The sequence below is a fragment of the Equus asinus genome, chromosome 13 (assembly GCF_041296235.1).
Source record: "Equus asinus isolate D_3611 breed Donkey chromosome 13, EquAss-T2T_v2, whole genome shotgun sequence".
Classification (NCBI taxonomy): domain Eukaryota; kingdom Metazoa; phylum Chordata; class Mammalia; order Perissodactyla; family Equidae; genus Equus; species Equus asinus.
The window spans coordinates 42,782,605-42,810,530 of NC_091802.1; the positions used below are offsets into that span (position 1 = coordinate 42,782,605).

Sequence of the window (27,926 nt, forward strand, 5' to 3'; positions counted from 1 at the left end):
AACACAAGACATGTCACTCCGACTTTCATTCCAGAATCATCTGTGCTGTGCTCCCCGCTCTCCCCCTCTCCCGACCATCCACCCAACCCCAACCAAAGAGAAACAGAGCCCAGAAGCCTTTGCTTTCACATTTAATCAAAGGAAAAGAAAGAAAACCAGTCAGAGAGAAGGCTCAAGAATTAGATGGCTGAGGGAGGGGAGAGGGAAAGGGCAACCAGGCTGGGACTGAGTGTGGACAGCGGGGCGCAGGGTCCTCATTATCCTGAGGTCCCGCAAATACAAGTGTCCACATGGGAGAGGGAGGACAGAGTCAGAGCTAACATGGTGGGTGGGCACACGCAACTGTTCCGACGTAGAATGGGGCTTCCAGGGGACGGAGGACACAGTTCAGAGAGGGATGGAGACAGAAGAGGGGCCCAGCCCTCCATTCAGGCATCACTAGAGGTGAAGGTGCCAGAATAGCATCAACACTGGAGACTGGCCCTAAAGAGCCAGGTGCCAACTCCCCAGCAACATGCCCAGCCCCCCATGCGTGGCTGCCCTCACCCCAATCAGAGAAGATTCCTTGTGGTCCAAGGGGCTCCGGAGGTTAACCAAGGAGGAGAGAGTGGCCACAACAGCAGATCCTTGCTGCTCTACTCCCAAGTCCCCACAAAAAGAGGGCGCTAGCAAATGATGCTGTGATCCCAGGCCAGCAGCAAAACTCCCCGTTTTCCTCCCACTCCCAGTCCCCTTAGGCTCACGGTGAGGGTGAAGCAAGGGAGAGCTGAACTGAGAATAAAAGAACACTGACTAGAGGGAAAAGATGAACATAAACATCACTGCATAGTGGATGCAGAGCTATGCAAATGAGATGGGAGCAGGCTTGACCTTTATATCTCATTTGCATATCCTATGCCAATGCAAATGAGATCCCTAATATAATAAATATATTTCTAACTTTGTAATAAATATTCTGTTTCTTCTCCCTCCCCTTCCCTAGGAAATGGGCACACAGTGGTTCAGGGGCCAGCTTGGGCTGACACTGCAGCGAAGACAGATTAGACACTCAGATCCGGGAAGCACGGGGCCTGGGGTGGGGCGCTGGGGTGGTCCCTGCAAGGACAGGCTCACCCCAGGAAGGATCACAGAGAGGAGGGAGGAGATGCCTGGGGGTGTCTAGGATGGCATTCTTTTCTTAAAAGAGATTCTCCTATTTTACACATTGCCCTCCCCCAAAACTGGAGAGTGGCATTTAGGGTTGGGGGACAATAGGAGAGCTGGAGGAAGACACGTGGGGAGGGCCAAGCCTCTGGAATCTGGGATAAGGGTCTCATAAGAAATGGGGGCTGATGGGGAACCCCAAAAAAGAGGCCCCAAAGAGTGACCTCCAAAGCAAAACCACCCTTTGCCTCTCCTCACCAAAAACCAAGCCTGACACACACACGCCAGGGACAGAAACACAGACCAGGCCCCACAGCATACGGAGCATAAACTGCACAGAAACCACGTGGAGGGCACCCCCTGGAGTTGTGCAATGAGGAACTGCTAGCACACAAACGTCCTTCGCCAAGCCCAAGCTCCACGGCCTGGTGCTCGCAGGGTTTGCTCCGCATCCTTCCTCAGCCCCCCAGGAAGCCCTGATGTGAGTGGGCCCGGCCAGAGAAGACCAAGATGGACAAACGGGCTTGAGAAGCAGGACGCACCCCTACCAGGGGCCACGGAGAGCCTGGGGCTCTTCAGTCAGTAGAAGCAGGCTCCTCACAGGGCTCAGCCTTCACCCCACCCCGACCTGGGCTGCTGACCCCTGCAGCCCGGCCTTGCGAGGAGCAGAGCCAACCTCTCAGGGGCACGTCGGAGAAGTCTGTGGAGAGACTCCGGCAGTGAAAAGCTGTGGATGAGGGAGGGACGGGGATACGTCCTCTCGTGGGACACCGCCCCATGCCGAGAGAGCCGAGAGCTACACTGCCCCCGGCTCCGGCTGTGGCCGCTGGCTGGTGCTTTGGCTCCCCCAGTCTTCAGGATGGCACCAGGCTGGCACCACCGCCTGGGCCTGCTTGGCGGCCATGGGGCCATGCACTCTCCTGACCACATGGAAACAGCCTACAGCCTGCTCCTAGGCCACAGGGGTGAGAGGCGGGAGGAACAGAGGAATGGGGGGGGGGGCCAGTCCAGAGGAGAAAAGGTGACTGGAGAGAGATGGCAGGGGGCAGTGTACTACTGACCACATGGTCCCAAAGTAGTTTTTCTCTCTCTGGACTGAGCATTATGGAAGTGACTCTGACACACTCCTGGGCACTGCTTGGCCCTCAGAGAGGGACATCTGGTGGCCAATGGGCATCGGGAGTGGGCAGCACCTGGGCATAGAGGTACCCCATGAACGCCCGCCTCCCTGGCAGTGCACGCCTCTGCGCTGGAGCCAGACTTCGGGCCCGCCAGGAGCCGTAACCCAGGGAGAGCCAGAGCGCCAGGGGAACTAAAGATTGTGGCTGGGGGTCACAGATGGGAAGGGGAGGGATTCAGGGTTCTGGGTGACACGCCAGAGGGCATTAGGTCCGGGTGATCAGGCTCAGTACACCCAGCTGACAGGCACCCACTGGGGCTCGGTCCGCAGCTTCTCCATGGCGGCCTGGAGCTCCCGGAAGGTCCTCTCCAGGTTGCTGTTGACCAGGCTGAGGTCAAAGTAGTGCCCGTAGCCTCTCTGGATGCGGCTGCTCTCCTCCACTGTCCGTCTCAGGTCCGCCTCCTGCTCGGCACAAGGGGGCCCGTCAGTGTCCCCCACTCACCCCATCATCAGGGGCATCTACAACTGCCCCATCTAGCCCTTCCCCAGAGCCCAACCATGGCAGGTGAGGACTCCCTGGGTAGGGAGGCAGGAGCCCCTCCCTGCATGCCCCAAGGTGGCTCTCCTGCAACCACGGACAGACAGACAGATGAGTGAAAGGAAGGAAGGAAGGAAATAGCTTTAGTAAATGCCAAGCACGGCCCCACCTGCTTTGCAATGGCCTAATCTTCGCTATAGCTCTACAGGGCAGCATTAATCATCCCCATTTACAGCAGAGAAAACTGAGGTACAAAGGGGTCACACAGCTGGCCAGTGGCTCAACAGGGTCTACTTGACTCTGAAGCCAGTGCTCCCTCTAGTCTGACTAGGCCTCTCACCTAGGCAGACTGAGAGCCTCGCCTGCCACTCCGGCAGCCCACAGTGCCCAAGGCAACCCCCACCCCAGACCCAGGGGGAGCGGGCCAGGCAGGGGTGGGAGGGGAACTTGAAAACAGACTTAAATAAGCTGAGGCAGGAGCTCTCGGGCTGGCCCGGCTGTGTCCCAGCGGCTCCAGTCGGCAGGCAGTGTTTGTGGCCAAGGGGCTTGTAGCAAAGGGGAGCCCAGCCCAGCCAGCCTCGCTCCGAGAGCTGCGGTACCCCGTATGGCCAGCAGAGGGACCCCTGAGCTCAGAGCGCTGCAAACCCTACAGCTCCCGGGAAAGGCTGCTCCAAGGGGTACCTGGAGGTGGGGTGACCTGGGGTCTGCAACGCCTGAGTTTAGCCTTCCTCCCAGCGCTGCCCGCTCCCTGCTGCTAACTCCTCCCTCCAGCCAGACTCCTAGCCTACCGCTTCCCCCCTCCCTCAGCCTTTCCTCCCATTGCAAAGACCCTGAGCCCAGCTGGCCCACCTCTGCCACAGATCTCCAGCTGGCCCTCTGGGCTCCCTTTGGTCAGCACTCTGTCCCTGCTGAGTGGGCCGAGCAGTGGGCCTGGCAGAAGCCCCTGCACCCTGGGCTACCTGTGTCCCTGACTCTATGAGACTTCGGGCGCTTCCTCCCTCAGACCTGTTCCCATACCTTAAAGCGAGACTGTCAAGTTCTCCCTCTCTGACACCTCGGGTGGGCGCCTCTCCCACCTCCTTTTCTTCACCAGCTCCAGCCTGCCCCGACCCGGGCCAGGATCAGGCCCCTCCCACCACACCTCAGAGCCCCTCACCGTCAGCTGCTTGGTGGACACCCCACTCTCCAGCGCAGCCCGGTTCATGGCCCGCAGGGTCTCAAAGTCAGGGGCCTCGATGAACACCACATAAGGGACAAACTCAGCTGTTCTCAGCACCTTCACCGCCTGCAGGAGAGGAGGGTGGGGGAGTATATGCCCACAGGCATCTGGGTGATGGGAGTGAGGACGGGTACCTGGGTTCTGGGACGCAGGTCCTGGGGATGACTGGCAGAGGGACAGTTGACAGGGGCTGGGGCTGAGGTAACTGGAGGAGACTACAGTGGGGGACCCAGGAGGCTGAGAAGGAGGCTGTAGGTGGGCTGGGTCCCTAGCAGTAGCTGAGGGGTTTTATGGGGGTGCTTGAGAGACAAGTGCCTGGAAACATAAGGGGCAGCGCTGGGGGCAAGCAGAGTGAGCAGAGAGGACATCGGGCAGGCAGGGGGAGCAGGCCGGGTGGTACCTGGGGGTTGACATCCAGCACGCACACCTTGCCGGCAGCAACCACACCCCGGATGGAATCGATCCGTGTGCCATAGAGGTTGCCCTCGTATTCGCCATGTTCCAGGTAGCGCCCAGCACGGATGTCGGCCTCCATCTCCGCACGGGACACAAAGCTGTAACCCTGGCCTTCCCGCTCTGAGTCCTTGGGCCGCCGGGATGTGTCTGGGGGAAGAGGAGTAGAACGGGCAAGGCAGGCCACACCACTCAGACACACACGTTCCACACGGCTGCACAGCCTACCTTCGCAGCGCGGCCGCCCCCCACATACTGCCCTCACCCTCACCATTGGCACACACACAGACTCGAGATATCCACACTGCCAGGACCTTCGGAGATCACCTGCTCCAACCCAGTGCTCACAGACGGGGGGCTGAAGCCCAGAGAGGGCAATGTGCAGCCCAAAGCCACAGAGCAAGGCCAAGCAGACCTGGGGTCAGCACTCAGGTTCCTGCCTCCAGGAACCAGGAGCTTTCTCCACCCCAACTGGTTCTGTCACCAAGAAGCTCTGTCTTCCACAAGGGCACACAAGGCGGCTCACAGCCCTGTTTCACATGGGTCCCTAGCTGGGCTTTTAGCAAGTGAAACATGAGAGAAGGAAAGGAGAGACCAGCCCAGCCCAGCCCACCTGGCCACAGGTTCCAGCGACAGGTAACCCAGCCCTTCCCAGCCTGCAGTTCCCCCAGCCACCCACAGAGGGCGCACACCCACACCTCACAGCCAAAGGTATCGCTTGACCTGGTGCCCATGCAGATGTCCATTGAGTAGACCCAGCCCTGGCCCCAGGGCAGTCCCTGCTCCCTGCCCCCCACCCAGCAGGCCCAGCTCCCACTCACAGGGCACCGTGGTGCCATAGCGGTCTGGATCCCACATGATGAGCTTGTTCTTCAGGCTGCGCCGACCCACACCCTGAGCCCCGATCAGCACCAGGGTTTTCCGGCGGAAAGGGGGCATGCGGGCCACCTCCTCATAAATGAGCAGCTCGTGGCGGTCAAACTCTGGACACAGGGAGATGGCACTGCTCATCAGGGGCTGGGCTCTCGGGGAGGCCAAGGGTAAGAGGGCTGGGGCCAGGGCAGCAGGGAGGAACCGGGCGTGGCCTAGGGACAAGGCTGGTGGCATCAGAACCAGCCATCGGTGGGGGAGGGAGGGGCATGCCACGTCAGAGGAGGACAGGGGAGGGGGCCTCCAATACTCACCTGCATTCTTGGTGGTCAAATACATCATTCGCTTCTTCTTCTTTCCTGAAAGGCTGCCACATAGCGTTCCTGGCCACAGGGAGATGGGCTGGTGAGGACAAGCAGGGCCATGTCAGATCCCAGATTAGGCTCTGCTGAGGGGGGGACCGCATACCTGAGGTGGGCGTCAGCTCCAGGTCGCGCTTGACGAAAGCCTTCCGCTTCTCCTCCAGCAGCTGGCTGGGAATGAGCCCTGCGCTGCCCCCTTCCACGTGGCATGCCTGAAGTGGACGTGGGACAGAGATCTGCCTGAGAGAGAGGACATCTCCTCGAGCCCTCAGCTCCCTCACACGCCATACCTGGAGAGCCTGTACGGGTGCCCAGGGCTCACCTGCCACCAGTTGGCGTCGTCCTGGTTTACAATCTGCAGCAAGTCTCCAGCGGTGAAGCGCAGGCCCGCTTCCTTGCAGGGGATGAGGCTGTCTCGGGCAGGGTCATAGTCAAAGTGGCATTTCACAAATACCTGGGCCGGGGATCAATGAAGGGTCAGGGGAAGAAGTAGCGGAAGGCTGGAGGGGATGTGCCCTCTCCCACCCCCAACCTGGGGTGGGAGGGCGTGTCACACGGTCCACCCTCTGCCCCTTCCCCTCACAAAGATACAAGCGGCCCTGGCACTGCCTCTAGAGCTGTGATGCCCCCAGGGCTGCCTAGACGGGCTCTCTGGTACCAGCCTCCCTTGGCATCCAGAACAGAAGGACTCAGATGGAGGGATGGGAGATCTGCTCAGGCCTGGGGCCGTGGCCCCACCCACTGAGAAGGCAGGATCACTGGGTGAGGGACAGGACCCTGGCATCCAATGCAAGATCCCTCCATCTTTCCACCCGTCCCGTTGGAGGAGAGGGCTCTGGCAGACGCTAGAGAGCCAATAGGAGAGGCGGGTAGAGCAGCCAAACTTCCATAATCCACCAACCAGGAGGCAGCTATACAGGACACGTGACCACACATCTCTGCACACCCACAGAGACACATACGCACGCGGACCACTGCACACGATGCAGGCGCTCACGTGTACAACCGGGTAGCCCAGGGCTTGGATGCACACACGTCCCTTGCACATGCGCATGACTGTCCAAGACCAGGGTAAATGCATGAAGGTGCATGTGCACCACACGCGGAGGCCTGTAGGTGGCTGGGTCGTCCGCCCCAGCCCGCAGGTCCAGCCCCATGTCTTGCTTTGAGAACACCGATTGGAGAACAGAGGATCCTGCCCCGAGGCCTACGACCCTGTCAGCCAACCCTTGGGCCTTGTACCGGGTGAGGGGCCTGGTGCAGGGGCCCACCTGGCGGGGCAGATGGGGCTCCTGGTAGCTGGGCAGGATCTTGAGGATGACGCTGCCGCTGGCGCTGCGCAGGAGCTCCTGCAGCGCGCGGGGGTCGCTGCCCACCGGCTGCCCGTTCACCTCCTTGATGATGTCACCCACGTGCAGCAGGCCTTGCTGAGCCACCATGCCCCCATGCAGAATGCGTGCGATCACCAACTCACCGCCCTCCACGCGGAACGTCACACCCTGGGGGGGACAGAGAGCGCGTATGATGAGGCCCCAACTGCTCCAAGTCAGAATCTTCAAAAGGGTCTCCTAACAGCCTCTCCCTTCCCACCCCCGCCCTTCCGCCCCTGCCCTGAGTCCTCCTCTTCCATCCTGCCACCCGAATTCTTCACTTATAGGAGCACTAATGGAAGGAAAGTGGCCGAATGGAGAGCGCCCAGGCGCCCGGATGTGTGCGGCTCATAGGCACAGCGCCTGCGGGCTCCTGGGTCTGCGTGGGCCCCTCCCTGGGCAAAGCTGATCCCATCGGCCTCTTTAGCCCTCTCCTGACCAGATTTGATCCCGGTCGGTTACTCTGAACCCCGCCTCCAAACCCCACCTCTGGCCCTGCCCGACATCCTCACCAGATGCTCTCCAGCAGTCTTGCGAATGCCCACCATGCGCACCGCGTCCGGAGGCACAGGCTGGTTGCTGAACGTTGGGTCCAGGCCGGGGCTGGGGGGTGGTGTCTCATAGGTCTTTGAGGCCACAGAGTCATGGGTCTCCAGGAGGGACTGGAGAGATGGTGGAAAGAGGAGTGACCATGGGGCAGTGCCCTGTGGTCCCTGCCCCATCCTGGCTCTAACTTCCTGCCAGCCCCTCCCCCAGTCGTCATGCCAGCCTGGGCGGAAACCTGGAAGTGGGGCTCCTGGAGGATGCGGGCCAGCTCCGCGGCGGTGCTGCTCTGCTCGGCCAGCTGCGCCAGGTCCCGCAGGATCTCCTGCACGAGCTCCAGGTTGTTGTCTCCCACAGCCTCCAGCTTTGTCTCCTCAAGCCGCTCGTGGGCCTGCGGGTGGGGACGGAACAAGTGAGGCCTGATGCTTCCCCGAGAGCCATGATTGTTTCCTCCTGATTAGACTCAGGTTAATCACTTTGGCAAGAGTTTTCTGTCAGTGATCTTGTGTCTTCCCCACACCTTGCGACCGTGAGACTATTCCGTTCCCCAACAACGTTTCACTAATGGATTTAGTGTCCATTTATGACCCTTGCCTGAATCAATTACTATCTGGGGGGTTGCAAAACAGTGATTACCTTACTCCATTATTCTTTTGACATTTATTCCTTGGCATCTTACTACAGGAAAGAGCTTTTCCTTTTTCTCTCCCACATGCTCCCCGTCCCCCGCCTCCCTCTCTTTCTCTCTCCATATCACTACAGATTTTTTTTACTCAGTGTATTCTAATCCATCACCATCACTATTCTCATCACCTCAATTTATCCCAGATTTGTCCAGTAGGAGCCCCAAGCACAAAAAGCCTGTGTCCTTTTCACATGTTCCCACTAGTCCTTGGGCACCTTCCCTCTGCCACAGGCTCGTCTCACCTGCCCCACCCCAGGTCTGGAATCAGCAATTTCTCCAAGGAACTCTGACTCCTTTTGTCAGGGAATGGTGTTAGAAACCAAGACCTGGGCGCTCAGTGCTCACTGCCTCTGGGTTGTCATGTCTGCAGCAGACATCCACCAATACTGATAGTTCTGAATAAAAGCAAACTCTGCAGGATTTTCCCCCATTCCATATTTGTATCACCCTTCTCCTTCAGTGAGAACTTATTTCCCAGTAACATTAATATATTTACTTATTCTGTCCTTCAATATTCAAGAAAGTTTCAGAATTGCTAAACTATTTCTACTACCTATCACAAACCCACTACGTAAAAATCAAGATTCATCTGCACTTCTTTCTGTCTTCAGAATAGTGCTGTCTAAAAGAACTTAATGGAAATGCTCTTTTTCTGTGCTAATACAGTGGCCACTAGCCACTTGCAGCTATTGAAAAATGTGACTAGGGGAGCCGGCCCGGTGGCCAAGTGGTTAAGTTCGCACGCTCCGCTGCAGGCGGCCCGGTGTTTCATTGGTTTGAGTCCTGGGCGCGGACACGGCACTGCTCATCAAACCACGCTGAGGTGGTGTCCCACATGCCACAACTAGAAGGACCCACAACAAAGAATATACAACTATGTACCGGGGGGCTTTGGGGAGAAAAAGGAAAAAATAAAATCTTTAAAAAAAAATGTGACTAGGATGACAAGGAACTGGATTTTGAGTTTTATACCAGCATTTTTGTTTAAGTATTTGAAGTATTTAATAGTCACATGTGGCTAACAGCTACCATATTAAAGAGTACAGCCTTAGCATCTATCCCACGTAGGGTACAGTCAGAATATTGTGAGAAAAGTTACCTGTATTAATTCCTTTTTCAGTATGATCATGCTAAAAATTTGCTATATAGATCGATTCACTTATCTGCACTTAATTTCATGGTTTGCTTTTTTCATTCTTTTAATTTAATCTTATTTTTTGAATACGTGCAACATTCACGTGGCTCAAATTTCAGATCTCTACAAAAAGGAAACTCAAAGAAGTTTCACCTCTATCCTCATCCACTCCCACACTCTAGAGGCAACGTCTTCATCAGGTTCTAGTTTATCCTACCTGTTTCTTTTCACAAAAATAAGTAAATAATTCCCCTTCTTCCTTACATAAAAGGTAGAACACTATACACACTCTTTGATAGCTTGGGTTTTTGTTTGTTTAATGGATTTGGTTTATTGTTTGGATTTTTACTTTATGATACGCCCTGAAATCACTCTATGCTCTACACAAAGAGCTTCCTTTATCATCATTTTTTAATTACTGCATTTGACTCATTGCGTGACTGGAGTACCACAGTTTATTCAACCAGTCTCCACAGGTATTTAAATTGTTTCCAGTATTTTACTATTGCAAATAAAGCTGCAGTGCATAACCCTGGCATAGCTGTTCTGCAGCTGTGGACAACATCTTCCATGGCAGTTCCTAGAAGTCCTGCTGGGTCAAGCAGTAAATACAGATGTGGTTTTGTTAGATATTGACAGGCTCCCCTCCATGGGGCTTGGGCCGCTTGCCCTCCCACACCACTGAGGAGAGACTTTCCTGAGGCCTTGCCACCAGAGAGTGCGATCAAGCCTCTGAATGTCTGCCAATCCCAAGGATGAGAAACCATCTCTCCCTGGGGCTGCATTTGCATTTTGCTTATTGAGTGAAGCTGAGCATCTCCTTGTATGTTTAAGGGCCATCTGTGTATCTTTTTCTGCAAACTATCTGTTCACGTCTTCTGCCAGTTTTTCTACCAGGTGTTAGTTTTTTTCTTTTTCCCAGTTTTTAAACATTCTCTATGTTAAGAAGAGAAGCACTGTGTGAGATTTCTTGCAAATATTTTCCCCCAGTTTGTCATTTGTCTTTTGATTCTGCTTATGGTTTTTTTTGTCAATGCAAAAAAATATTTAATGTAGTTAAATTTATTAATATTTTATGCATCTGAATTTTGAAGCCCCCTTTTTTTTTTAAAGAAAGGCTTTCCTCACACACAGATCCTTGTTTTCTTCTAGTACATGTATGGTTATTTTTTCACATTGAGATCTCTGATCTGTGCGGAGTTCATTCTTATGTTTGGTGTGAGGTATGGATATACTTTGATATCTTTCCAAATGACTATTTAGATGTCCCAATACCATTTATTAAAAATCCAGGGGCCGGCCCCATGGCCAAATTGTTAAACTACTGCACATTCCACTTCAGTGGCCCAGGTTCGCAGGTTCAGATCCCAGGAGCAGACACGCTCCATTCATCAGCCATGCTGGGAGGCATCCCACATACAAAGTGGAGGTAGACTGGCACAGATGTTAGCTCCTGGCTAATCTCTCTCAAGCAAAAAAAGAGGAAGATTAGCAATGGATTTTAGCTCAGAGCGAATCTTCCTCACCAAAAAAAAAAAAGAAGAAGAAAATCCATAAGAAAACTATTGTTTAATTTTCTACATATGATAATAGTATTGTGATTATTTTTTTTAAATTATCTTTCAGATACACATACTAAGATACAGATAAAATTATGTCTGAGATTTGCTTAAAAATAATTCAGGAGAGGGGGCTGGCCCTGTGGCCGAGTGGTTGTTTGCACACTCTGCTTCGACGGCCCAGAGTTTCGCCGGTTCAAATCCTGGGCACAGATATGGCACCGCTCCTCAAGCCATGCTGAGGCAGCATCCCACACGCCACAACTAGAAGGACCCACAACTAAAAATACACAACCATGTACTGGGGGGCTTTGGGAGAAAAAGGAAAAATAAAATCTTAAAAATAATAATAATAATAATAATTCAGGAGAGAGGGAAGTGGGTGGAGGTATGGATGAAACAAGATTGTTCAAGAGTTGTTAAATGTTGAAGTGGGGTGATGAATGATGAGGGATCGGGAGATATTTTCAAAAATTGTCACAACAGAAAGTTTTCCAAGCCCATGAGATGGGGAGATTTTAATGACACCTCATAGGGATAATCCGAGGAATCACTGAGATGGACATAGTGGCTGGCACAGAGCAGGTGCTCAATAAAGGCTAGCTCCTTTCTGCACATTGGCCCCACAGTCACCTAAACTACCCTCTCCTAGGTGGGCAGCATTTCAGACTGACTCCCACAGCCTGGCTGGGCAGAATGTTCCTGCTGGGGAAACGGACAATCGAAGGGGCAAAGGGGTAGCACTCGGAGACCTGTTATGCCCTGATGTCCCTCAGAAGCTGGAGGGCAGAGACATGCCCTGCAAGGGTCCACCGATCCCTACGTGATCCCCAGTCATTTAGCTCAGCACAGCCCAAGGAACTTCCCCAGCTCTGTGTTACCACGTGTCTGGGTCAACGCTGGAGTCTAGGGCCCCAGGAACCGTGTCTGAAGAACGAACAAAGGCACTCAGGCCTGCACTGATCTCACCACGGCGAGCCCGGCTGGGCTCTTTCAGGGTAACAGGAGCTGGCTCTGGCCCAGGTGTCCTGACATGAGCGCAGAGGTCACTCATTTTAGCTTCAGCATCTTCTGCTCCATTGATGGATGGAGAACTAGTTTCTCTAGGAGGCCTTGCATGACCAAGCGGGAAGCCAGCCCGTCTCCCAAGCCACCTCCCTCCCATCTTTGACTTGATGACCCTTCCCCAGGCTGATCCATTGCTCCTCCTGAGGCCGCTCCGGTGTCTCACTCACAGACATAAAAGCTCAGGTCTCGAAGTTCTACCTTCGGGGTCCAGAGGAGACTTTGAACATTTAATCATTCAAATACAAAAAACACGACCCGGGCCAATGTGAACAGCTGACAGCCCAGGGCTGAGAACACCCAGCGTGTATCACAATCTGCACCCCACTTTTCCGGGCTTTGGACACTCAGAGTGGGATTAAGTACAATCCTTGGGTCATGATATATTCTCATCGCTGGTGCATGCACGGCTTCCTTTCAGTTAGTCAGTATTAAACTAGATATTTTTAATACTATAATGAGGATCTAAGAAGCCACCACTGAAACCAAAAACGAGGATCTTAGCGATCTCCTACATCTAACCACTTGCCCCACCCAACCATCCACCCACAGAAACCACCATCGTGATTCGTCACGTTCATCGTGTGGTAACCTCCCATTTTACATAGTTTTATTGTACCTATATGTATTCTACATATTCCTAAAATGAATATTGTTTTTATTTATTTTTGCCTTTAAAAAAGGGGAATTCTAACAGGCCGGCCTGGTGGCGTAGTGGTTGAGTTCGCCCCTCTGCTTCATGGCCTGGAGTTTGTGGGTGCAGATCCTGGGTGCGGACCTGCACACTGCTCATCAAGCCATACTGTGGCGGAGTCCCACATACAAAATAGAGGAAGACTGGCACAGATGTGAGCTCAGAGCCAATCTTCCACAAGTAAAAAAAAAAAATGGAATTATGCCATATATAATCTCTGGGAGCCAGATTTTTTCCCACTTAATAACAGTAAGTGAAAAATTATTTCACTTACTATTGTTTACTATTATTGTGCTAAGATTTATTCCTATGTTTCATATTAGGTGAAAAAGTATTTTGCTTATTACTAATTACTACTAATAATAATTAGAAATATTATTAATTACTAATAATTATTAATAAGCAAAATACTTTGCTTATTATTAATAAGCAAATAATTATTAATAATTATTAAGGAACAACTTTTTCATTTAATCATATGAAATAAGCATAAATCTTAGGATAATAATAGTAAACAATAGTAAGTGAAATAATTTTTCACTTAATATTATCTTGCTACGATTCATTCTTCCTTCCCACGTCACGTTAGTTCCTCCCTTTTAATCGCTGTATTATATTCCGTTGTGTGAACAGGCCACATTTTATTTATCTCCTCTCTAGTTGGAAGGCATGTGGGTCATTTCAGGCTTTACCATTACGAATGATGCTGCTGTGAACATTCTAGTCTGTGCCTCCTGGTGCACATGTGAGAGTTTCTCCCAGGAGCAGAACTGCTGGGCCGTGGGGTATGTGCATGTTCGATGGCCAAACAGCACACTTGCAGAACATCGTCCCCTTTACCCGTCACAATGCCCCTGTGAGATTAGCAGCATTAAGTCCAATAAAGCGTCCGAGGACTGAAAGGATAGAATGAATTCATTAAGAGCACGCAGTTCACTGGCATACCCCAGGGACTCCAGTCAAAGTCTCCTGACTCTCTGAGCTCCCCACAGCTGTGGTGTCACTCTCTGGGCACCTATTTTTGGAAAGCCATGTTGTTGGTACAGCACACACTGCAGTAAGACAGGCACAAGGCCCAGGTCCCAAAACCAGGAGAGTGGTTTTGAATTTCTGCGGTAACCCTTTGTTTAATTGTCCTCTGAAAATCATCCTCAGCACAGCAGAGGCTCAGATTCATCACAGAGCAGAAGCTTGGGCCAGGGATCCAGCGAGCTAACAGTGGAGCTGGTACTCGAACCCAGATCTGCCAGCTCCTGAGCCAGAGCCAGCAGTAGACTGCAAAAGCAGAAAGGCCACACAGCCATTTCTCTGGAAAGTTTTTCCCTCCGCCCTCCCACTCCAACCTCTCTGATCTCGGCAGAAGACAGGGAGTTCTCGTTTGAAGCCCCGCTCATAATTAAATAGTTCATACCGAGAGAAGCCTGAGACGGGTGTGCAGGAGGTAACGTTGCTCTTCAATCTGGATCTGACCGTGTGACTTGCTTTGGCCAACGGGACATTAGCAAACGTGATGTAAGCAGAACCTTGCAAACTGCTTGGCATTTGGGGCTTGTCCCCCCTTGCTGCTGAGATGGCCATGTGAAGAAACCTGGGCCACCCTCCCAGGAGGAGAGACCACCCATCTTAGACGTGGCAGCCTTCCCAGCTGAACCACCAGACATGTGAGGCCATCTTAGACCACCGGCCCCAACACAGCAAGCCCAGACCAGAAAAACCACCCACCAATCCCCAAAATCATGAGAAGTAAAGCACAGTTGTTTTAAGCTATTATGCGGCGGGGTGCTTGGTTACACAGCAAGAGCTAACTGACCCATCTGGCTCCCTGCCACTGTAGCCTCTGCTTGTCACGTCCCCTGGTCAAGAGTCTCTATCTTAGTGACCTCCCTTGACCCTCATTCTTCTAGGGCCTTGTCTTACTTTGCTAGCTCTCTCACCCCAGCCTCACCATAGGACTAGAGTCCTCCCTATGAACTCCAGGCCGATGGCCAAAACTACATTATAACAACTCTTTATGGTTTAAAAAGCACTTCCATGTCCATGACCTCCCCTCTCCCACCATGACTCTGAGAGATGGGCATCATTATCTCAACTTCTCAGAAGAAAATAACTGAAGCTCAGAGAGGTTGTCAGACATACTAAAGTCACACAGCCAGTCAGTGAATCTTCTGACTCCAAACCCTAATCTCTTTCCTCTTCATCTCATGTGGATCAGTTCCCAGGCCTGCCAGCTGGCAGATGTCCCCACTGGCAACAGTTTGCCTGAATTTCTGAATGTCACCTGCCTGGGATTCCTCACCTTGGCCTTGCTTGTTGTTGAAACACCTGCTGCTGGATCCATGTCAGCCCTCCCAGATGCCACCCACCTGCCAGGGCTGCCACCTGCTGTCTGCAGCCAACGCCCTGGATTTGTGATCTGCCTACCAGATTTGACTTCCCTCTAGTGTTTAACTCTCTGGGTTAGTCCCCTCAGGCCCTGCCCCTCCCTGGTCCCAGATCTACCCAGGCTGGCCCCTCCCACACCCTCTGTCACGTCCCCAGAGAAGAGAGTCAAGCCGCTCCATAAGGCAGAGGGAAGGAGGTTAACAGCCACCACACGCAGATCCAACTTGATTCCCTTCCTGAGGGTTTCTGGGTCACTTCGCCAGGAGAACCAAGTGTTTGCAGCTGGATCTTTGATCAAAGTACTTTGTCTATTCGGTTAGAAATTTACCTATGTAGACGTAATCATTAAAAGTGCTGAGAAGGAGTAAGAAGTGGGTCCCGCTGTCCAAAGCAAGTCTCGTGGTCAAGCCCAGATTGAAGAGTGGAGAGAGAAACTCTACCATTGAAGAGGGGTGGCAAAGCCCCCCTGCAGTGTCACACACACACACACACACACACACACACACACACACGGAGGAGCTCAGACCGGCCTTTATGGAGAGTCACTTCCTGCTCATTTCACAACTAGACGGAGAGAAGAAATCACTGGGGTTCCTCAGTCCAGGAGCCTCTTATTGGGGGTCTCAGAGTTGGAGAAATGTCCACACCACCTTCTATTGTGCTTTGTGCATCTGGAACCACACTAGGAATTTCTTGGGAGGAAATTCTGACCAGCTATCCCCAAGAACATTTCTGGAGAAGGGAGTTTACTCTCAGTCTGATACAGCACATGGTAAGTTCTCAACTAGGCTGAACTGTGAGGCCCCAGGTCTGGGACAATGCAGAGCTCAGCGAGAAAATGAGACTTGGGCTCCATCGGGAGAAGAACAAACTCTCTGACAGCTCATCGCCATGGCCCCAGCACTGTGCCTGGTACTTGGTGAGCATGCAACAGAAGTTTGTTGAAGAGCTGATGGGTAACTGAATGACGGAGTGAATGACATAGCCAGCCAGCCAGCAGTCCCATCACGGGAGAGCTGTCAAATGGATCAGACAAAGCCAGCAGAGAGGAAGGCTACTGAAGGGGATTGTGCTTTGGAGGGGGCTGGCTAGAGGACCTTCTCACCCTGAGAGTCTGCCATCCCGAGAGCCCCTCCACATTTCACTGGCCGTCTCATTACTGAAGCAACGGCTAACGTGACCCAGAGACAACGTGGCCTAATACACCCAACTCTGAAATCAGCTTCGGAAGGTCACAGATGTTGAGGTTCAAAACACACGTATCCAGCAATTCCACTGCCAAGTGTCCACCCTCAAGAAGCTCTCACACGTGCAGCAGACAGCCATGAGGACGTTCCCTGCAGCACTGTCCCCAGCAGAGGTAAGTCAGCACCCAGGTACCTGTCTCTCAGCAGGGGAACTCATCAATGAAGACGCTGGGCTCTGTCATACACTGGGATTCCTCACACCAGTTACCATGAACCCATCTCTCTCTCTGTCTACATCCACACTCATGTCCATACCCACACTCCGCATATGAGCCAGAAATCTCAAAAACCTAAGCAGCTCGCTCTAGCATCCCATTATGCAAAGCTGAAAAACACATATGCGGGGGCACACTGTTTACATAAAGTACATACGTAGGCAAGACATGAAAACATCAGGGGTAGGACATCATCAACCTCCAGCCAGCGGTTATCTGTGGGGAGGGAAAGCAGTGGAAACGAGGAAACGCAGGGAGGCACTGACTGTGTCATACTTTTTATTTCTTAAAAAGGAAGAGCCAGAACTCAAGCGAATATGGCCAGCCAGCACACCATCATGGAGATGGGCACTCCGAGGTCTGGTATGTAATTTCCTACTCTCTAGTATTCATTCATTCGCACATATCCAGTGAGCAGCCACTATGTGCCAGGCACTGTTTTAGGCTCTGGGGACACAGTAGGGATCCCAACAGACATCCTTGCCCTCATGGAGCTCCCATTCTCTGTGTCTGAGACATGCATAATTCCTTGTTTCTATTTTTAATACATGAATACAATCCTTGACCACCCAGTGAAGAGCAACCTGCCTTTCTCCAACCTCCTCCAATCTGCTCAGCTTTCTCTTCCCTAGAACCTCCCACTATGGACCCTCTCAGCCCTCTCATCTTCCATCCTTAACAACCTCCCCAACCCTTTAGCCACTCCACAGATGACAACGTGACGAGGCTGTGTCCCCTGCAGCAGCTCTCTCCCTCCACTGGGGCCTGGTCCCCTCCACACCCCATGCCAGAGCCGGTCATAGCTGAGTCCCCATCCTCACCCTGTAGCTGCCTGTACCACCCTCTCCCTCCCCACTGTCACTGTCATTACCGACTTCCTAGTCACCCCCACCACCATGCAGACCTGGGACTGCCTCAGTCTTCTCCCCACCTCAACAGCTGCTGTAGCCCCAGATTCCAACGCCATCCCACATCCGAGCCTTCCATCCCTGGACCTCTGCCCATCCTTTGCAGCCACACCCTAGATTGTCATGTCATCCCCCCAGAACTGTCCTTCTTGGAAATCTTTCACCTCCCACCTCCCTCTCTCTGACCTCTGCCTTCTTCTCTTCCAGCTACACTCTCTCTCCAAACACAGCAACCTCAGAGAGCCCCCAGGCCTGCGCCTCCATTCTCTCCCTGCCTCTGTCTCTTCCTGGTTCCTCTCCCCTCCCTGGCCTGCCTGGGCTTTAGAGGTGATGCTCTCAGCCCCTCTCCCCTGTCCCCTTCACACCATCCCCTGCACTCAGCCTCCCAGAGTCCCCATCCAGCACAAGTCCTGGACCAAAGCCACCCCTTTTATCTCCGCATCTCTGGACTGAGTCACCCCCACCCTGGGCAATCGGGTACCTGCCACAGACAGCCTGGGGCCCTGTCAATTCTGCTCCCTGGCTTTGGCGGAGTCCCTCTCTCCTCCTCTTCAGCAACTAGTCAAACCTTCCCTTCCAAATCCTCCCCAAGCTCTGATCCCTAACTCCCAGCAGATGGCTGTCCCCCTCCCCTCAGAAATCTGAGCAAGTAGGCATAATTCCCTGCCACTCCCAGCCTTGCCTCCAACACAGCTATTCACACCATTCTCACCTCCTCCCTCTTCCTCGAGGGGTCCGCCTCTCTCCTCACCATGCTTGCTTCTTCTCTCAGTTGAAGGCGGCCCCAGCCTCACACTCCCCCCCACCCCCACCTCGTGCAGAATCCCAGGGGCCTTCCACACCCACCCCTCACCTCTCACACCCAAACACCAAGTGCTGCCAATTTACTCCCAAAATATTTCTTCCAGCCTCCCCTCCCTCAAGCCCTGTGACACAGGTCTAGCTCAGCGCCACCCCCAACTCTGGTCTCTCCAACTCCAGCCATGACCCTCCCTCTGTCCTCCATGTGCTGCCAGAAGGATGTGCCCAAAACGTCCACTGCCATCATCACGTCCCTGCTTAAAGCTCACGAAAGGCTCCACGTCACTCACAGGACATCACGGGACGATGCCCAAGCCCCAGGCACAGCCCCCAGCACCCTCCACACCCGCCAACATCTGCGCAGCTCACACTCCCTGTCTCACCCCTGCAGCTCCAGCCTCACACCGACACTCACAGCCCCTGTATACTTCTGGCTCTTTCTCACCTGTTTCTGCTCAAGCTCTTCCTGTGGCCTGGAACGCCCTCCCTCCTCTCCTCACTCTTTACGACTCCGCTCAAGTGGCCCTTCCGCCAGGAAGCCTTCCCTGCCCACTCCGGGCTAGGTGGGGCATCTGTCCTTTATGTTCCTAAAATGCCTAGTGTATCTGCCGCTATCACTGCCATGACCAAGTGGTTTTATAAGTTCCTCTTTTAGCGAGTCTTTGCTCCATCCAATACGTGGCAGGTGACCTTGAAAAGATGTCTGCACAGAACGCCCAACGGCAGAGGGACAGGCAGGATGAACTCTGGAGAGTCCAACACATAGGCACGCTGGCCCCCACCACTCACACCCTCCACAAGCTGGCAGCCACCAACCGTGCATCCACACGGGCGTATCCACACACTCCCTAGCCAGGTGTGGGGGCAGACCTCCTACCTCTAGTCGCTCAGATTCTTCACCTGGGCATGGGTGTTCACCTGGGCACACCCCCCTCCACAGGTCTCCTGTGCCACACGCTCCATTCCCAGGGCCCCCTGTGGCTAACACCCCATCCCCACTGAGCCTCCCCAGACCCAGTCCCCTTGTGCCCACCTCCCTGGAGCACTATACCTTGGCCAGGGACCTGACTATGGGACTTTCCATAATGCCTCGAAGGAAGATCAGGTCCAGTTCCGCAGCCCCCGTGGCATTGGGGAGGGATCCCAGGTTGTCCAGGACTTGCTGCATGGCTGGGGGGAAGGTGCAGGTGGTGAGACACACAGGTTCCAGCAAGGCACAGGAGACCAAAATACACCACACAACCCCACCGCGCCCACCCCACATCCCACAGAAGACAGCCCCTGCCCAACAGCACTTCCCTCCCTATCAGCATGGGAACGCCTGGGGCAGGGGCCCTGGGGGGCTAGGGAGAGTCTCCTTGGCCTGTTCTCTAGACTCCAGGTTATGCCAGCCTGGGCAGGCGGGAGGCTCCAGATAGCAGGAAGTGGACTCTGAGGTGGGGGAGAGGAGACAGGGAAGCAGGTGTCAGGTTCCAGGTTCTGCCCTGAACCAGAAAACCACAGGTGCCTCACTCAATCTCTAGACGGGCTGAAGCCCCAGGACTGAGCCACCCGCACCTGGCGGGCTCAGGAAGGAGAGAGACAGCATTTGGAGCATGTCCCTGAGTGCAGACCTAGAGTCCAGCAGGCAGTCATGCAGGAAGCCAGGGTTGTACAACATCCAGCACCAGTTGCACCAGTCATTCAGTGTAATTTTGCACAAGTCACTGTTGCTCACTGGCCTCAGTCTTTCCTTCCTGTAAAATGGGTAGATTTGACCAGATGGTGTCTACAGGCCCTTTAGCTCTGACAGACAATGATCTGTAATCATTGAGAAATTAATATAGATCATGGGAAGCCAAAGCTGAGGCCTGGAACATTAGCAGGAGTCGGGGAAATAGGGTCCCTAGGGCTTGGGATGGCTGTGGGCACCCAAGTGCAGTGGTCGGACCAAGTCATCTCAGGGATCAGCAAACCCTTAGCCTGGGATGGGACATAACCAAGGACATGAGAACACCTGGTGCTGGGCCACAGCACTGGCTGCTGAGATCTGAAGTGGGGGTTGTCTTCACCCACTGGCAGAGGTGGGAGCTTCTGGCTATGGCAGGTTCTGGGAGAAGGAAGGAAGAAGCAGAGTGTGCCCAGCTGGGGGCAGAGATGGGCAGGGGGTATCATTACTCTGCCACTCTGCCACCCACGCCTACATCTGCAGAACAGCACCCAAGCCATGGAGGAGGAGGGGCGGATATGGTTCCTGGCACCTCTCACTGCTCTTGTCACTGCCCCCTCCTCCAGGAAGGAAGGGGGATGGGGAGGAGGGGGCAGTGACACTGGAGCAGGCAGACAAGGTTCAGGGACTCCTGGACTCTCACCCTCTTCCCCCTCCTCCACCCTACTTTCTCCAGAAACAACATCCAAGCTGCCCTCCAGGCCTCTCCTTCCCAGGCCTGGGCTTGGCATTGCTCAGAGACCTGCAAGGCCCTTAGTGGGCTCAGAAAAAGGCCAGGGCAGGACCCTTCCCACTCTGCCAGAGTATCCTGGAATCCACCCTCCCCTGTCATCCTCCCCAGCCGCCAGCCATGAGGGAAAGCCGGTGCCCTCTGCCCGGGCCAGCACTCCTGGTGGGCCATGCCCTTACACCCTTAGGTTCCCGGGAGCCCACTCCTAGGGCACCTCTCCAGACGCCCCCAACCCCCAGTCTAGCTTTCACCCCAAACTCCCCTTCCTGCCTTCCCCTACCTTCCCTCCGGAGCTCGGCTTCCTCAGAGGAGCCCAGGGATATGCCCTCCAAGGAGGCCCCGCTGCCTGGGCTGCCCGCCATGGCCGCCTCCACCCGCCCAGGCTGCCGGAGTGGCCTCCACGCCACCGTGGGCGCCTTCCCAGCCAGAGGGGGCTGCGCTGGAGGAGGCGGGACTCAGGGAGCGCCCTCTGCAGGATCAGCCAATAGCAAGGCTCAGCCGCTCTAACCGCCTTGCTGATTGGCCAAAACCCTGACTGGAGCAGACAGGTGGGGAGGGGGCAATGGGAAAGAGAGAATCCCTCTCCTAGGACGGCCTGATCTCGGAAGCTCGAAACCCAAGGGGGTGGGGACTTGGCACCATCTAGTTCCCGCCCCCTTTTCCTGGAAGTCCCTCCTCAAATACACCCTGTGCCACCTCCTCCTCCTGCCCTCAGACCTCTACTCTATGTCCCCTCTCCAGGCCCCTTTCCAATGACCCCCTCAGGATCAAAGGAAGGCCCCAAGTACGACTCTCAGTTCTCCGCCAGGACCAGTGGCACCACTCTGGCACAGGGCAAATACCTCAAGCCCCAGTTGTCTCCCCTTGGCTGCCAGCCATGGGGCAGGGTGGTGAGGGGACAGGGAGGAAAAGGAAGGCGGGTAGCACCACTGTGGGCAGGGAAGGGTACCTCAAGCCCTTCTGACCCTACATCTCAGCAGCGGCTTCTCCCCTCCCCCATCTCCCATTAGCTCTTGCCCTTAGGTAAGGGGGTGATGCCCAGTGGGCAAGTCAGGCATCTTGGAATTGGAGGAGTGAAAAGGTGACAGCACATTCCCACAACAGGGACAAGGGTGGGCAGGAAGGGGGGACTTGACAGTTAACCCCAGCCCAGAACCTTTATTCCTCTGAGACCCTGGCCACATGAGGCCAGCAGCCAGCCATTCCCTGAGGAGTGGCACCAGGTTGCACTGCACCCCTGGTTGCCATGGCAGCAGGCGGGCTTACACACCAGGACTTTAACCCAGGGATGAGAGAGAGATTTAAAGGAACAGCTCCACCTGAAAGCAGCCCACATCCCTGCCTTATTCAAAGAAAGGAAGGAGTTGGGTCAAGGGGGAAGAGAGGGCGAAGCTGCAGGTCTGGAGTCTCCAGGGGCAAGTTCTCTAAACTCTCAGCCCAGGCCATCACCCATACATCTCCACCCTGCTTCCAACCCTCAGGAAAAGGGTTTCTCCACCTTACTAGAAATAGACTTGGGGTCTCTCTGCAAGAGGAACACATTTCCCTCCCTCCACAATGACAACGACCATGTTGATCAGTGGGAAGGGTGGGAGAGGACCTTGCTAGCTTCAGTCTCTGCAGAGCCCAAGGCAGGGATCTCCCGGGGCAGGGGGTGGTGAACCTGACCCCAGAGGCCAGGGCGCAGCTGTCTGTGGGAAGTGTAATGACCGTGAAATGAGAAGGAGCAGAACCCACTGCTAGATTTTTGAGGCCTGGAGCCCATCCAGCCCAGAGCAAGCAGAGAGGGCTGCCTGAGGGGGAGGCTAAGAAACTTAGAGCCTTTTGGTCTCACATCATCTCTTTACAGAAGAGGAAATGCAGGCTCCAAGAGGTTAAGCAGCTTGCTCCTGACCTTCCTTTGGATATGGGAAGGCAGAAGCAGCCCATGGCACAACACCGGGGGATCAGGGGCCCCATGAGTTCTCAGAGGAAGCAGGCCGCATACCGACACCCCTGGGCTCCATTCCCTGCCCTGTCCCCCACCCCATCCTACCACACCACCATCAAGCGGCCGGCAGCAGGGAAGCCAAATTGTGGAGCGTTTTCACTCCTGTCAGGCACTATTAATGGGTTTACTGGGCAGCCCCAGATTGATAGACCTTTAATCACGGGCTCAGGGATGGGCTTAATTAACCCCTAAGCAGCTTACAGTGGGGCCCAGGCAGGCTAGAGCAGGGGGAGAGGCCCGGGGGCACAGCAGGCTGGACAGGAGGTGGAAGCACTGAGCCCTCCCAGGCTGCAGAAGCTGAGGGATACTGGCACAGTCCCTCCACTGCATAGAGAAGAGGCCTTTCCTGGGGGGGGACAAGGGTGTCACAGTTTGGGCTCTGGCCTACCACAGCAGCCTTCGCTTTCCTGGTTCAGTTTCTCAAAGGGGAGGGACAGGGGAGCCACCCACGCTAACCAGAATGGGAGAGACTGGGCAACATCTTGCCGAGGGAGCAGCAGGGCCCAGAGTGCAGGGAGGAGCTGCACGGGCGGCAAGCATGCAGGCAGGGGAAATTAGGATACATCAGGGCAAACCACAGCAGTTTCCAGTGGTTATCAGGCCGCTTAGTGAGCCTCTAGCACAGGGAACTTCACCTGGCGGGTCCCTGAATGCACTTAAGGGGGCCCACGAACCCCCGGAGTGGAATGCAGATTTCACACATAGAAGCATTTGTCTCCAATGAGGGCCTGTGGCTGTCACCAGATTCTCACCTGGATCAAAGGATCCAGGACCGATAAAAGTTAAGGACACTAATCTTGTCCCATCACCTCATCTTACAGATGGGGAAACCTGGGTCCTAAAAGGGAAGTGACTGACTCAAGGTCACAGGTTAATCAGCCAAGGTACCCCAGCAGCACAGCACAACAACTGAATATTCTTAACAGTACTGCGCTATCCCACCACAGCCTGGGAGTTTCACTCGGCCTCTTCACAGGAGAGGAGACGCAGGCTCCAAGAGGTTACGTAGCTTGCTCCTGAGGCTTCGGAGCTTGTCTGGGTGGCCCACTCCCCTGCCCCCAAACCTCCTACAGAACCAAGTTGAGGCTTCCTGACCTGGCATTCTCCACGCACAGCTTCCTGCACCACAGCACATACACGCCCCCATCTCTAGCATTCGCTGGTCTACCCCACCCATCTGGTGGGCACTGCTCCACGAACTTCTGAGCCCCAGGCCTTGCTGCTGCAGTCCCTCCATCCCCAAGCCACCCCCCAAGGCCCAGCTCCTAGAGGCCCCTGCTCTAAGCAGCCTGGCCCCAGGCCATTGCCTTCCAGCAACAGTGTGGATCATCTCTGGGGCACGCATCCCCCTGCCCTCCACAGAGGTGAGTTGCGCTGTGTCTCCAGCCCCACCATGGGGCAGGTGCAGCAGAGTCATAGAAGCCAGCTGAAAGAATGGCTGAGTGGCTGGGCGGAGCAGCGGTGCAAGGCAGCTGGTTCTTGCAGGGAGCTGTGGGGCTGCCTGACGGCTGCTCCCCACCCTCAAGTCCCTGCCTGGCACCCTCTGAACATCCTCACCCCCTTCTTACCAGTCTCAGAGTTAGTGGCGGCCACAGGCATGGTGAGGTCAGCAAGGGCTCTGAAATGTCTCTCCTGGAGGAGAGGAGAGAGGAGGATGAGAAGGCACAAGGGCAAAGCAATGGGGAAGGGGTTCCCCCTCAGGATCAGCTAACAAGGTAGGACAGGGCATTGCCCAGAGACTGGATGATCCCACAGTCCTGGGAGGCAGGAAACGCAGATATTACATGTCCATTTCTCCAAGGAGGAGGAGGAGACAGAGGATCAGAGAGGTTAATTCATTTTCCCAAGGTCACAAAGCTAATAAAGAAAGGGACAATGAACACCCAGGCTTTATGACTCTCAAAAATAATTAAGTGTTTCTGCCTGCCATCTGTTTGTTTCTTTTTTTTTTTTTTGAGAGGAAGTGGGTATAAGAGTCCAGAATTTGAGTCAAAAGCAGGAAAGATGGGTGCTCCCAGACTGTAAGCTCCATGAGGTCAAGAGCTACACCTGTTTTATTTGCCTCTGGATCCTAGGCCCAGCACAGTGTAGATGCTCCGCAAACACTTGTCCATCTGGCTGACAGAAATGGTGTCGTACCTCCCCAAGGCCTCTCTGGCTTCCTCATTCTCCCCTCACCCCTTCTTAGCCCAGAGCTGGGACAAGGACAGCAGGGGACTCTGGGCAGAACCAGCCATGAGTTTACAGCCCCAGCTCCCATCCCAGGGCCTTCCCAAGCTGAGGTTGGCTCCCTCATTCTCCAGGGGCGGGGGCAGGGGGGTAACCCACCACCCTTCCTCCCTTTGCCTTCCTGGGCTGTGCTGTTGGAGAAAACCCTAATTCCCAGTTGCCATAACAACAGGAGGCAGTGGCTCACAGCAGGGGTGGGGGTGTGGGGGGAAGCAGCTGGCAGTGCCCACTTTAGGTCTGAATGCCTGCTGGGCCCTGGAGGTGGGGGAGCTGCAACTTCATCTCCTCCCAAAAAAAGATTCTCCCCAGAGGGACCGCTACCTGATTTTAATAAAACCCTCTCTGCTCCCATCCCCCTCCCAGACATGAGCTGGTCACCTGAGTCCAGGTAGCAGAAACTACAAAGGTGAGGGGACAGCTCCCCTTCCTCCAGGATCTGCCCCTGAGGACATGAAAGGAGAGAGCCTTCAAGGAGAGGAAGGGCACCCCCCCTCAGGCCAGCACCCCAGGCTGGGAGAAACACTCAGGATCTACTGTGCCAGCCAGTGCCTCCGGTGCCAACGTCTGCTGTCCCTATTCCTAGACAGCTGCCAGGAGGGAACCCTTCCTTCCCCATCCCAGGTCCTGGCGAACTGGAGCCTGAAGCCTTCTCCTAGCTACCTCCGCTCTCCCTGACAGAGGTAGTGGCAGTCAGAGGGGACTCCTGACAGCCTCCTTCTCTAGAGGGTGAAGGGAGGGAAGAGGCAGGCGGGATCCTGTCCCCAGAAGTCTCGCCCAGCCTGCCCAAGTTTTCTCGCTGGGGAGTCGGTTCCCACGGTATCAGCTAGCTCTGCCGCACCCCCACCCAAGCCTCTGAGAGGGCGGGGCCCGGCTCTGCCCACAGGAGAACAGCAGTGCCAGGCGAGCCAGCCTGGCTCCGTGCCAAGGTCAGGGGCCCAGGCATCTGGGAACCTGCACCTCGACTTCCAAAAGCCTGGGCCCAGGTGCCCTCTCACCCCTACCTCCAGGCTATCCACATCACTCAGGGTCGGTAGGTGATGCAGGCCAGCGTGAGAGGGGGAGGTTTCCTCCAACCTCACACCCACCCCTCCATCAATACACATACAAAGAGATGCAGCGGAGAAAGGTCTGACAAAGGCGCTTTGAAGACCGACAATTCGTGGGGAGGGGTAGCTAGACTGAGGGCCGAAGGACGGGGGTCTAGAGGCCGGGCGGACCTGCACGCACCCACCATGAGATCGCCCCCGCCCCAGGAGCGCAGCCCTAACCCGCTGGGCGCTAGGACCTGGGGGGAGGGGGGCGTGTAGCGAGCCATCAAAGAAGGCTCTTTGCGTGCGCGCCCGCGGGAGACCAGGGGGATGAGGTCACTGAATGGCTGTCCCCCCCGCCCCCGTCCTCACTCTGCCCCCTTAGTTGACCTAACTTTCCGACCCTGGCTCCTCGCTCCTGGCACGGATCCCCTCCCAGGTCACCAGACCCTAACCCTGGCCCCCGACCCCGACCCGACCCCCCTACAGCCTGAGAGGCGGAAGAAGGAGCGCACCCCTTCCCGGGACCCCCTCCCAGGGAAGACTGAGGTGTTGGCCTCCCAACGGAACAACGGGGCCACGGGGACCCACGAAACCCCTGTCTCGCGCCCCCACCCCCCGGAAGCGCAAACAGCGCGGTTCTTACGTAATGCCCGGCTCCAAAGTCCCCCGAATGCGCTCAGCGCCTGGAGAAGCCGGGCGGACACCCAGGCTCCGCACAGCTCACCAGCTCTGCGCCCTACGTCACTCTGGAGCCCTCACCGCGGGGGCGGGGGCCAGCGTCAATGGGCAGTGGGTTTGGTCTCTCTCTCGGAGCACCCGAGGAAGGGGAGGGGGGAGCGGGAGGTGGGAAGGGAGGGGACAGGCCTGAGAGAAGGGGCCGGGGGAGATTGGACCCAGAGAATAGGGCCCCAAGTGCCGTGCAAGGATGAAGAGGAGACAGGGGACCTGGGGTGGGTACCGGACCAGGGGGCGCCTACCTGCGCCCGGGGGAGCCCCTATCTCCCGGCGGCTCCAGCGCAGCCCGGCGCTCCGCGTTTATTGCTTGTCAATCGCTACCAGGCTCTTAAAGCGGAGAGGCCTCCTCTGCGCGAGGGGGCGGAGACCGACAGGGGAGAGAAGGGGAGGGGGATGTGGACGCCGTGGGACGACCCGGGGAAAGTCGTCTTTCCGAACAGCTAGTGGGTAGGCGGGGAGGTGGGGGTTTGGGAGACACCGCACAGCCCACGACCCCCTGCTCGCTTCCCACTCGGGGAAGCACGAACTGGGACCTGTACCAACTGGTGTCCCTTGGCGCCCAGAGATCCCTTAAAAGGGCGATGGTGAAAGATTACTCCGCCCCCTTCTCTCAGTTTGGACCCGCGTTCCAGTCCCAGGCATGCCTCACTTTCCCTGTTATCGTGCTTCCCAACTGGGAAGGGGAACCAGAGGAGTTTAGGGAGACCCCCAAGGAGCAGGAGACCCAGCCCCATAGGGCCTCCGGCTCAGGGGCACCTTTTAAGGACTCGAATGGTGGATACTTGGATCCCAGATTCTCCAGAATAATTTGCAAAAAAAGGGGAAGCGTCTTCGCGAAGGAGTTCGAGACCCTACAATAAGCCTGCACGGGCGAGCTGGTCTATCTATCTATGGAATACAGAAAGAAGTAACTCGCTATCCTTCCTCAGAGTTCGATCTCAAGAAGTAAATAAAGCGTTAAACCCAGTTGCCCGCCTTTGCCCGGCCTCTGGCTCCACCCCAGACCTGCTAGTAAAAGATACTGTATGGCCTCAGAATACTGGAAATTCAGCCCGGAGACCACCCTTCGCTCAGTGCGCTGCGCATTTGGGGCCTACCGCGGTACTATTCCGGTCTCGATGTCGTCGTCTTCGTGTCGTCCCCCCTCCTCCCCGTCGCCAGTTGTCCTCTGGAATATGCAGGGGTTATCCCTGT

General features: G+C 55.2%; 1 protein-coding gene across 7 annotated transcripts; it reads right to left on the reverse strand.

Annotated features, from left to right (window-relative positions):
• Positions 1 to 114: 114 nt before the first annotated feature.
• MPP2 (MAGUK p55 scaffold protein 2) lies at positions 115 to 27,250 on the reverse strand. 7 transcript variants are annotated; one of them, XM_014849330.3, is made up of 13 exons: positions 26,641 to 27,250; positions 24,306 to 24,369; positions 19,361 to 19,479; positions 7,857 to 8,009; positions 7,588 to 7,737; positions 6,977 to 7,204; positions 6,028 to 6,159; positions 5,812 to 5,917; positions 5,658 to 5,726; positions 5,295 to 5,456; positions 4,421 to 4,623; positions 3,958 to 4,086; positions 115 to 2,725 (listed from the first exon to the last, which is right to left on the reverse strand). In XM_014849330.3, the coding sequence occupies exons 2-13, from the start codon at positions 24,334 to 24,336 to the stop codon at positions 2,549 to 2,551; spliced, it is 1,659 nt and encodes a 552-aa protein (XP_014704816.1). In that variant the 5' UTR covers positions 24,337 to 24,369; positions 26,641 to 27,250; the 3' UTR covers positions 115 to 2,548. The 7 variants fall into 7 exon arrangements, with proteins under 7 accessions (XP_014704816.1, XP_014704815.1, XP_070339423.1 ...); XM_014849329.3 differs by having other exon boundaries at positions 26,975 to 27,077; XM_070483322.1 differs by lacking the exon at positions 26,641 to 27,250 and adding an exon at positions 25,345 to 25,403.
• Positions 27,251 to 27,926: the final 676 nt, after the last annotated feature.

Bases quoted from the DNA above. Each gene is read 5' to 3' on its own strand.
- MPP2 (XM_014849328.3), bottom strand. From the start codon at position 21,109: ATGGCGGGCAGCCCAGGCAGCGGGGCCTCCTTGGAGGGCATATCCCTG. The intron at 6,160-6,976 runs GTGGGCCCCTGC...TCCCCGGCCCAG, and splicing joins AGCCCCATCTGCCCCGCCAG to GTATTTGTGAAATGCCACTT. The intron at 5,457-5,657 runs GTGAGTATTGGA...CCCTGTGTCCAG, and splicing joins TTTGACCACCAAGAATGCAG to AGTTTGACCGCCACGAGCTG.